Here is a 12,090-nt window from a genome sequence, read left to right as displayed (position 1 = left end):
TAACTAATGTAATTTTTACAAAACACAAGTTCTAAAGGTTTTTCAGTAATTTTTAACATTTAATATTTTCAAGTAGCAATTTTTAACATTTAATATTTTCAAGTAGCATTCAAGAGATAAGGACAAATAGTGATTATATTATATCAAATCATACTATTCTTCAGTTATATTAATTTCAGTAAACTATAGTTACATATTAAAGTAATTTTCAGTATTTCCAGTTACTTTTAATTAGTTTAATGAGCTAATTATAATAGTGATGCTTTTGAATAGCTTAGGACATTTTTGAAATAAAGGTAAAGCTGCGCCTGGACCCAAGAGGGCAGACTCAGCAAACAAATCTGGGCCCAGATTTAAGAAGACATGTTCACATAGTTTCTTATTTTCCCCCAAGAAGCAGAAAACAATTGTAAAAAAAAATTATACCACTTGACTCTACTAGATTTGTAAATTAAATTAAATAATAAGTTAAATTACATTACATAAAAAGTGTATTATATCACTAAATTACAGTATTTTTTAAATTTCTAATTAGTTTGGTTCAATAATTATAATATAACAGTAGTTTATAGAAAAAATGTTAATATTTGTCACAAAGAGTTACATCATGCCCACGCATTTTGCATATATATGTTTTTGATTATGTTTTTGAACCAAGAATATGTTTTTGATTATTTTGGCTCCAATATGATGCCAAATAAGAAGTAGCGAGTCCTAGATTTCCTTTGTCACGAGACATACAGTGTATTAAGCGTCTATCAAGCTACTGCTCAATTCCTCTGACATGTGTCACAGAAAAACTTTGAATTATAGAAATTTTAATGATTTATTAGTTATTCATGTTAGAGGCACGCTTAGAAATTTTCAGACGTTTTGAGTTGATGCTATGGTGGAAAAGTCGACTCTTATATTTAAGTTGGATGAGGGTATGTGTGTGTTTTTATCTTGATAATGGTTAGTTTACTTCTTTTCTTTTTTTGTACTGTTGCTGTCGGAAGTTCATGTTCTTATCTTATATTTTTTTTCAATGTTTTTCTTCTATTTTTCCGTCACTTTACTCCGGGTTGTATTTTTTTGTACTTCTCACGGGTCATAAATAAATAAAGTAGTAAAAAAATGAAAAACTAATACATAAATAGAAATTTCCAGGGCCCGAGCTCTGGATGATACAGTACCTAATACTAATCAGTTGAACCTGCTACAAGTTTTTCTCTCTTTTTATTTTCCAATGCTGTTTCCTTTAAGAATGTTTATCGCAGTGTTTTTTATAGTTTAGTAGCTTCTCAGTACAGATTGATATTATTGAGGATTACTGGCTAGTGATCACTCATCAATTGCTGAACCCGATCTGAATGATCTGAAAATGCCACATTCAAGCTTGGAGCTGTTTTAAATGATTCCATTTATTGGGATGGGATGTTTACGCAAGATTTTTGAAATGTGTATACGTGACTTGTGAAATTGCACTTTAAAATAAAAGAAAAAAAGAAGAAAAAAGCAGCAGGAAACTGGAAGAGCATGAGAAGCAAAACAAAAATAGCGTTTCGGATTTTAAGATCCAAAGCCTTATCTTTTTCGGACTTTTCAGACTGACTTTTCCGATTTCAAAGGATAGCGACGTAACATTTTTTTGTTTTATTGTTGTCTTTTTTGTGGAGAGGGTAATAAAAAATAGTGCTGTGTGGAAAGCAAAATGAATGAATTTTTAGAGGTTTTACGAGTTCAGGGTGCTAAAATAGGCTTGAAAATTAATGTTAAGAAGACTAAGTCACTAAGGCTAGGAATACGTGAAGATGAACAGGCGACATTAGGTAACGAAAAGATTGATCAGGTTGGGAGCTTCAGTTACCTTGGTAGTATTATTAGTAAAGATGGTGGGAGCAGTGAAGATGTTTAAAGTAGAATAACTAAGGCTCAGGGTGTTTTTTCACAGTTAAAAAAAGTTTGGAAGAATAGAAAGATAAGTCTACAAACCAAGATTAGAATATTGGAAGCTACAGTGATGACAGTGGTCAAACATGGCTCTGAAGCATGGGCACTCCGAAAAGCAGATGAAAATTTACTAGATATTTTCCAGAGAAATTGCCTACGGATTGTTCTGGGTACCCGGCTGACTGACCGTATTTCAAACAGCAGGTTGTACGAAAAGTGTGGTTCAATCCCGCTTTCTGGGGCTATAATGAAAGAAAGGTTGAGATGGCTAGGCCACGTTCTACGGATGAAGGATGACAGATTACCGAAGATTGTCCTTTTTGGCCAACCGTCTGGGGCTACACGGAAAGCAGGTCGTCCTTGTCTGGGTTGGGAGGATGTCATAAATAATGATTTAAAGGAAATGGGAACTTCCTGGGAGGGTGTAAAGAGGGAGGCTTTACATAGATTAGGTTGGGTGAGGAGCGTGCGTAGCTTGTTTGGCCTCAGGCGGCTTGGTTCTGCAGTGAGTTATTAGTAGTAGTAGTAGTAGTAGTAGCTGTTTGGAAAGAATCTTTCAGTTTAAATTTTCTAAGCTGGAAAATCTTTCCAACTTTTTGAATTAAATCAGAAACTGGTATAGAATTTAAACCTCTTAAAATACATTACCTTCGCCCCTCTTATAAAAATCTTTAATTGTTAATTGACTATTATGCGTTTCCACATACCTATCAAACAGTTCGTGGTAACGAACTGTAGTAAGGAGCGACCCGGCTCAATAGTAAACGAAACTCTAAAAAACAGAATTTTGATGCTAAAAGATACGTCAAAAGAATCGAATTTTCATGCTGATTCTAAATATATAAATTTCGTCAAATTTAATCTTTGTCATCAAAAGTTACGAGCCTGAGAAAATTTGCCTTCTTTTGGAAAACAGGGGGAAACACTCCCTAAAAGTCATAGAATCTTAACGAAAATCACACCATCCCATTCGGCGTATCAGAGAACCCTACTATAAAAGTTTCAAGCTCCTATCTACAAAAATGTGGAATTTCGTATTTTTTCCCAGAAGACAAGTCACGGGTACGTGTTTATTTGTTGTTTTTTTTTTCCGGGGGTCATCGTATCGACCAAGTGGTCCTAGAATGTCGCAAGAGGGCTAATTCTAACGGAAATGAAAAGTTCTAGTGCCCTTTTTAAGTGACCAAAAAATTGGAGGGCACCTAGGCCCCCTCCTACGCTCATGTTTTCCCAAAGTCAACGGATCCAAATTTTGAGATAGTCATTTTCTTCCGCATAGTCGAAAACCATAGTAACTATGTCTTTGGGAATGACTTTACCCCCAGAATCCAGAAGGGAGGGGCTGTAAGTTACAAACTTTGACCAGTGTTTACATACAGTAATGGTTATTGGGAAGTGTACAGACGTTTTCAGGGGGATTTTTTTGGTTTGGGGGTGGGGTTGAGGGGAGGGGGCCATGTGGGAGGATCAGGAATATGTCATGGGGGAAGAAAAATTCAATGAAAAGGGCGCAGGATTTTCTAGCATTACTATAAAAAAAAACATGAAAACGTTTTTTCAATTGAAAGTTAGGAGTAGCATTGAAACTTAAAACAAACAGAAATTAAGGCATATGAAGGGTTCTAAAAATACTTTAGCATAAAGAGCGATGTATTTAGGAGGAGATAAATACCTCGCTCTTTATGCTAAAGTATTTTTAGTAATTTCAACTATTTATTCTACGGCCTTTCTGATTCAGGGGTCATTCTTAAAGAATTGGGACAAAACTTACGATTTAGTGTAAAGAGTAAGGTATTAACGAGGGTACAAACCCTCTCGTATACATAATAAAAATATAAGAATATAAAAGTTTGTTACGCAAGTTAATTCTTAAGTTACGTATATTTTTTACTAATAATACGTTCGTTAAAAATTAAAAGTTCTAGTTGCCTTTTTAAGTAACCGAAAAATGGAGGGCAACTAGGCCTCCTTCCCCACCTCTTTTTTCTCAAAATCGTCTGATCAAATCTAAGAGAAAGCCATTTAGCCAAAAAAAAGAATTAATATACAAATTTAGTTTTAATAATTTATGTGCGGAGAGCCAAAATCCAACATACATTAATTCAAAAACGTTCAGAAATTAAATAAAAAAAACTAGTTTTTTTAACTGAAAGTAAAGAGCGACATTAGAACTTAAAACTAACAGAAATTACTCCGTATATCAAATGGGTTGTCCCCGCCGCAATCCTTCGCTCTTTACGCTAACGTTTTTAATTGTTTTAAAAAGTAGAATTGTGGCAAAGAGCCAAACTTTAGCGTAAAGAACGAGGGATTGCGGAGGGGACAACCCATTTCATATACGGAGTAATTTCTGTTCGTTTTAAGTTTTAATGTCGCTCCTTACTTTCAGTTAAAAACAAGAGCTAAGAGCTCATATGGCACTTGTGACGAGGCGAGAAGAGCTAAGATCCAAGAGATCATATGGTATGAGCTCTAACAAAATTCTATGAATCAATAGATTGATTTAAAAAGGAAAATAAGAGGCTTAATGCCGGTCAAGATTTAAAATAAGAGCTCTGAGTCACAAAGTCCTTCTAAATATCAAAATTCATTAAGATCCGATCACCCACTCGTAAGTTATAAATACCTAATTTTTTCTAATTTTTCCTCTCCCTTTTGCCCCCCAGATGGTCGAACCTGGGAAAACGACCTTATCAAGTCAAATTGTGCAGCTCCCCGACACGCCTACCAATTTTCATCGCCCTAGCACGTCCAGAAGCACCGAACTCGCCAAATCACTGAACCCCTCCCCCCAACTCCCCCGAATGTCACAGGATTTTGTCGGAATTTGAAATTAGAACTTTAAAGCACAAGATCCTTCTAAATATCAAATTTCATTAAGATCTGGTCACCCTTTCGTAAGTTACAAATACCTCAATTTTCAAAATTACCCCCCCCCCCCCCCAATTCAACCAAAAAGAGCAGATCCGGTCCAGTTATGTCAATCACGTATCTTAGACAGGTTTCTATTCTTCCCATCCAGTTTCATCCTGATCTCACCGCTTTAAGTATTTTCTAAGATTTCCGGTCCCCCCAACTGCCCCCCCCCCCAATTACGCTTGATCCGGTTGAGATTTAAAATAAGATATCGGAGTTACGAGGTCCTTCTAAATATGAAGTTTCATGAAGATCCGATCACTCCTTCGTAAGTTAAAAATACGTCATTTTTCTTATTTTTCAGAATTACCCCCCCCCCCCCCGCAATTGAGCGGATCCGTTCCAATTATGTAAATCACGTATGCAAGACTTCTGCTTATTTTTCCAACCAAGTTTCATCCCAATCCCTCCAATCTAAGCGTTTCCCATCATTTTAGGTCTCCCCACCCCAAACTTCCCCCAATGTCACCAGATCCGGACAGGATTTAAAATAAGAGCTTTGAGACACGATATCCTTCTAAAAATGAAATTTCATGGAGATCCAATCACCCGTTCGTAAGTTAAAAATGCCTCATTTTTTCTAATTTTTCAGAATTAACCCACCCCCAACTACCCCAAAGAGAGCGGATCCGTTCTGGTTATGTCAATCATGTATCTAGGACTCGTGTTTTTTTCACCAAGTTTCATCCCGATCCCTCCACTCTAAGTGTTTTCCAATTTTTAGGTTTCTCCCTCCCAACTGCCCCCCCCCCCAATGTCACCAGATCCGGTCGGGTTAAAAATAAGAGCTCTGAGCCACGATATCCTTATAAATATCAAATTTCATTGAGATCCGATCACCCGTTCCAATCCGTAAGTTAAAAATACCTCATTTTTTTATTTTTTCAGAAATACCCCCCCCCCCCCAACTACCCCAAAGAGAGCGGATCCGTTCTGGTTATGTCAATCATGTATCTAAGACTCGTGTTTTTTTCACCAAGTTTCATCCCGATCCCTCCACTCTAAATGTTTTCCAATTTTTAGGTTTCTCCCTCCCAACTGCCCCCCCCCCAATGTCACCAGATCCGGTCGGGTTAAAAATAAGAGCTCTGAGCCACGATATCCTTCTAAACATCAAATTTCATTGAGATCCGATCACCCGTTCGTAAGTTGAAAATACCTCATTTTTCTAATTTTTAAGAATTACTCCCCCCCCCCCAACTACCCAAAAGAGAGCAAATCAGTTCCGATTATGTCAATCATGTATCTGGGACTTGCGCTTATTTTTCCCATCAAGTTTCATCCCGATCCCTCTACTCTAAGTGTTTTCCAAGATTTTAGGTTTCCCCCCTCCAACTCCCCCCAATGTCATCAGACCCAGTCGGGATTTAAAATAAGAGCTCTGAGACACAATATCATTCCAAACATCAAATTTCATTAAGATCCAATCACCCGCTCATAAGTTAAAAATACTTCATTTTTTCTATTTTTCCGAATTAACCGGCCCCTACCCCCCCCCCCCCCCAGATGGTCAAATCGGGAAAACGACTATTTCTAATTTAATCTGGTCCGGTCCCTGGTACGCTTGCCAAATTTCATCGTCCTAGCTTACCTGGAAGTGCCTAAAGTAGCGAAACCGGGACTTTAGGTTTTCCCCCTCCAACTCCCCCCAATGTCATCAGATCCGGTCGGAATTTAAAATAAGAGCTCTGAGACACAATATCATTCCAAACATCAAATTTCATTAAGATCCAATCACCCGCTGATAAGTTAAAAATACTTCATTTTTTCTATTTTTTGCGAATTAACCGGGCCCCCACTCCCCCCAGATGGTCAAATCGGGAAAACGACTATTTCTAATTTAATCTGGTCCGGTCCCTGATACGCTTGCCAAATTTCATCGTCCTAGCTTACCTGGAAGTGCCTAAAGTAGCAAAACCGGAACCGACAGACAGACCGACAGAATTGGCGACTGCTATATGTCACTTGGTTAATACCAAGTGCCATAAAAACTAGTTTTTTTTAATCTGTGAAGAAACAAATATTCTGAAGGAAAGACAAAATTATGTTTAAGGAATAAGGGGGATAGTTCTCTCTGTTACAGGATTAACACACAAAGCACAATACGTCTGTATAGCCTTTACACCTAGTATAGATGTAAAGAGTGGATGTTTTTAAAATTCAGGTATATACAAAATTAATCCTGAGATTTTAAAGTGCAGATTAGCAAATTTTAGATCAATAGTATTCAGGAATCTTGGTTGTTTGCATAGATTAAAGTTTTCATTTCCATACTAAATCGTGAGAGTTTTATACGTCGCATACGTAGAAAAAACTATTAATTATTTTTAACTTCAAATCTACGAATACTACAGGTTGTTTGGATTTAGTCAATAACAATTTTAGATCATTTTTAGCTCAGCCTAGGATGAAAATAATCTGAAAATAAAACTTCATTTTTATTTCTTGATATTCTTGACCTAAACCAGTTTTTTTGTTTTTATTTAGACATGGAGTTTCTTTGAATTTAACATAATTATTATTAACAGAAAATTCATAAAAACTGCAGCTTTTTATTAAAAATCAATATTGTAGGTAGTTTATCAATAGCTAGGAACTTCCTTTCATTGCAAATAAATACAAGTTATCTTTTAATAAGTGAATCACCATTCCTGCTTACATTTAAAGAGATTTTGATTAAGATGGCTCTTTCGGCTTACAGTAGCGAGCTATTCTATTATATTAAGAGTTATTTGATGATTATAATCCCTATCTCCAATTACTTTTTACTCAACTACCCTCCCCCCTTATATTTCTTTTGAGAAGGGCGCAATTTTGTTGTTGTTTCTTTTTTTGAATAAAGAAGACATACCGAGTTCTATCTCTCAGTCTGTCTTGTTGTAAGTTGATTTTATAAGTGTGGTACTTTAATCTAAATAAAAATTCAAACGTTTCTATTATACTGTTGTGCCATCTGTCAGAATCAAATTTATTATTTTGAAACTCTTCTCGTTGGTCCAAATGCACATTAAAAGGGAAACATTAAAAGGATTAATAAAGAATAAAGAAAGCGTTAATGACAATTTGCTGTCAACAAGGGCTTATAAAAAAAAGATTTCGTATTCAATTTATGCTTCAGCCCTTTGAATGTTGGATCATAGTGTATATCTTATGCAAATTGATGGGTCAATCATAACTGAGAATGAAAATATGTTTAAAGGACCAGCATCAGAATCTGGTAGCTTTTACCGAATGTTGAAATGATTTTACTTAGTAGTTCAGCTTTTCGTAAAAAAGGAAAGGCTAAATCTTTTTCATACAAAGTAAATATCTGGACACACCCAGACTGATACTAATCATGCATGTGTGCAGGGATACAACCTATTTAGCCATGTTATCATAAAAGAGGTCACCTAGATAAGAACGATGAGATCACTATCACTTGACAATACTTGGCGTTCAGTATATTATTAGTTTGAACTGGATAAGCTATTTTTTGATATTTTTACGCCTGCTATAATTGAGTTGAAAAAATGAACGACTATTGGTTATCAATCCGGGCTATTCAGAGAGAATACATTGAAAACGTTTCGGCACTTTGAGTCTTGGATAACACTATCAATCTTACTAGTAGTTTGAAGCTTACGCAACCTTAATGTAAATACGGTAAATTTCAGTCATCCAAGAATGGGCAGCCTTAGTGTAAATACGACACTTTTCAGCCAGCCTAGAAGGGGTAACCTTACACAACCTTAGCGTCAATATGGTAATTTTCAGCCAGTCAAGAAGGAGGAACCTTATGCAATCTTAATGTAATTACAGTAATTTTCAGCCAGCCAATAAGGGAAAACCTTACGTGGCCTTAATGCAAATACGGTAATTTTCAGCCAGCCTAGAAGGGGTAACCTTACACAACCTTAGCGTCAATATGGTAATTTTCAGCCATCCAAGAAGGGGGAGCCTTATGCATTCTTAATGTAATTACAGTACTTTTCAGCCAGCCAATAAGGGAAAACCTTACGTGGCCTTAATGCAAATACGGTAATTTTCAGCCAGCCTAGAAGGGGTAACCTTACACAACCTTAGCGTCAATATGGTAATTTTCAGCCAGTCAAGAAGGGGGAACCTTATGCAATCTTAATGTAATTACAGTAATTTTCAGCCAGCCAATAAGGGAAAACCTTACGTGGCCTTAATGCAAATACGGTAATTTTCAGCCAGCCTAGAAGGGGTAACCTTACACAACCTTAGCGTCAATATGGTAATTTTCAGCCAGCCAAGAAGGGGAAGCCTTATGCATTCTTAATGTAATTACAGTAATTTTCAGCCAGCCAATAAGGGAAAACTTTACGTGGCCTTAATGCAAATACGGTAATTTTCAGCCAGCCTAGAAGGGGTAACCTTACACAACCTTAGCGTCAATATGGTAATTTTCAGCCAGCCAAGAAGGGGGAGCCTTATGCAATCTTAATGTAATTACAGTAATTTTCAGCCAGCCAATAAGGGAAAACTTTACGTGGCCTTAATGCAAATACGGTAATTTTAAGCCAGCCAATAAACGGAAAACTTACTAGTAGTTTCATCATCAACTTCCTTATTCCGAAATTCTTCTCGCCGTTGCTCGATGATCTTACGAGTAAAATCATGCAGCATTCTCAGCAGTTTCTTCTGTTCCCGACCAGTAGCAGACAAATAGAATACGAAATCTGAATAGTACCATGGCTGGACGCTTCTCGCGTTGGCTATAACACTTGCTCTGAAATGACAAAGAAGGGGGAATTTTTTTAAGTATATTATTTCTAATGCAATAACTAATATAGGCTCATTTATAGAGTGGGTGTTAAAACGCCACCGCGGTTTTCTACCACCCAGAAAATCTTGTATCATCTAGAAGATCAATTGTGTCAGAATAGACAGGTTAGGTTAGTTTATGTCTATATCTATGTCTGTGTCCATGTTTTGTCAATATTTGTATCTATTTTGTCTATGTCTAATCTGACCTACCTGAATTAAAAGGTGGCGGAAAATATATGGTGGCTGAAAACCGCAGTGGCGTTAAAACATTGTCCCACTATGTATACACGAGGGTCGTCCAGAAAGTATCCTCCGTTCATGCGTGGCGCAAGAATTAGTGGGTGGAGAGCCACCATTCGCACAACACTTTACGCGTTGAATCAGTGCACTTCTAGCTGTGCAAAGTGGAGCATTGTACTGTTGCACGTTTGCTAGACATTACCCCAAAACATAAGCGCCAGAGTAGAAAACCCTGCGTAGCGTTATAATATTTCTTTTGGCACAAAAAACAGCTCATCAGCGGTAATTCATCATGAATCGTTTGAAGTTTATGGTCCTAGCATTATGAATGATAGTGTGCTCCGTCAATGGGTACGATTTTTAATACGACAAAACAAATATTCACGATGAAGACAGGAGCAGTAGGCCGACAAACTTTGTCTGAGAGGAAAGTTATGAACGGTTTTTGCGGCAAGAAGAGCACCTTGCACATTGATTTTATAGAGCGTGGTACGACTATTAATTATGAATACTACAGTGGAACGCTGAAAAGGCTAAGAAGGGCAATCCAAAGCAAGCATAGTAGTCTTCTCACATGTGATGTTGTGTTTTTGCATGTGAGCGTTCGTCCTCACACAGCTCGAAGAACAAATAATATTTTGGCCACTTTCAAACCACGTTTTTGATCATTTCCCCCCTAAAACCCCAACTTAGCCTCTACAGACTGTCATCTTTTCGCGTACATAAAACATTGACTTGCAATTCAGCGCTTTGACAATGAAGAAGACCTTAAAAATGCCGTTATAAGTTGGCTAAATTCCCAGGCGGCAAATTTGTATGCATAGGAAATTTTAAAAAAGTGTTAAAAGATGTGACATGTGCTTCAAATTGTTTGGGGACAATGTAAACAGGGTTGCAACCTGTCGCATGAAAGTGCTATTTTAGCACTTTTTCATTATGTGTAGCAATGTAGCACGTGCTCAGAGTTGCCACCTTTAGCACAAAACTGCTATTTTAGCACTATTACAGTCAAGTTTTTGATTGTAGCGACGAAAATCCCAATGCAGCACGCAAATTTGGGCAATAGTAGTACTTTAGGAACTGACCGTGGTGGCAACCCTGAATGTGGAAAATACAAAAATTTCACATTTGAAATATATAAAATATTATTGTTGCGTCTCAAGTGGCTGAATTTTTATTTAAAAACAGAGGTTACTTTTTGGACGACCCTCGTGTATTGCTCTCTTGCACTCTTTGTGCCCCTTCTCCAGGCATCCGATGACCTAATAGGTCACTGGATCACAAATTCAAGAGCCTTTTGATCAGAATGGTCAAAAATCCTAGAAAACATACCCCCGACAGATTTTAAGAATGCCAATAAGGCAAACAGCGGCTTTACAGATACATTTAGAAGGAAGGGGGGCATTAAGAGGATACAATTTTATAAAATTAGAGTAACCAAGGCTTCGTTCCGTATAGTTCTGAACTGAAACATAAAGAACAAAAATGTTTCGGCAAATTTTCTAACTTCTAGTCATGCAAATAACTCAGATGTTATCAATCAACACCACTGAGAAATTTTATATAGCATGTAGTGTACGACCCTGTATTTAACTCAAAATAAAAATAAGTAACTGCAACGACATTCTTACTTTCATATTATGCCTGAACAAATTAATTCCAAGAAATAATGACTTCGTTTTTACCAAGACAGTGAAAAACAAAATGTAATTAAATGTCATTTCCAAATCTGTCAGCTCTACAAATATATAGCCAACCTCCCGAAGAAAAAAAAATTAACTGTTACATCATAAGAAACGAAAAAAAAAAACTCCCAGGAAGGCCATTTAATAATCTTTTTTGCTAATTCTTATTTAAGCTTCATTTGAGTGACATTTTTCAGTACCCTTTAATGCCTATTTTTATCACATGGTTTTACACTGGCAGTTTTTTATGTGTTTTATTATTTGCAGATAACAGTTATTTCTTATATAGCCAAAACAGTTGTATGGCTACATTACTGGAATGATTTCATTGATAAGATTTTATATTGTAACTGTATAATTATGGTCAAAAATAGTTGTATGATTACATTATTCGTATTATCTTTTGTCAGACAACATAGTTGTAGTCACAATATAAGTCGTACGGCTATATAATTGGTATTATTTTGTGTGTTATTATCATTGTTATGACAAATTATTTTATTGGTAGCATCTTTTAAATGAGTCTGAAAAATAGGTGCCGTGA

At 36.5% G+C, this 12,090-nt stretch overlaps 1 protein-coding gene across 3 annotated transcripts in view; it reads right to left on the bottom strand.

The window, feature by feature from the left end:
* Window positions 1-12,090, bottom strand: part of LOC136034364 (cytochrome P450 4C1-like) — a 290,741-nt gene that overhangs the window by 17,791 nt on the left and 260,860 nt on the right. For all 3 annotated transcript variants that reach the window (XM_065715508.1, XM_065715507.1, XM_065715506.1), the window contains exon 7: window positions 9,399-9,583. In XM_065715508.1, the coding sequence (XP_065571580.1) occupies window positions 9,399-9,583 (185 nt within the window). The remainder of the gene's footprint in view (window positions 1-9,398; window positions 9,584-12,090) is intronic.

The sequence above is a fragment of the Artemia franciscana genome, chromosome 13 (assembly GCF_032884065.1).
Source record: "Artemia franciscana chromosome 13, ASM3288406v1, whole genome shotgun sequence".
Lineage (NCBI taxonomy): Eukaryota > Metazoa > Arthropoda > Branchiopoda > Anostraca > Artemiidae > Artemia > Artemia franciscana.
The sequence above is the reverse complement of the archived record's forward strand: the minus strand, read 5'-3'. Positions and strand labels throughout refer to the sequence as shown.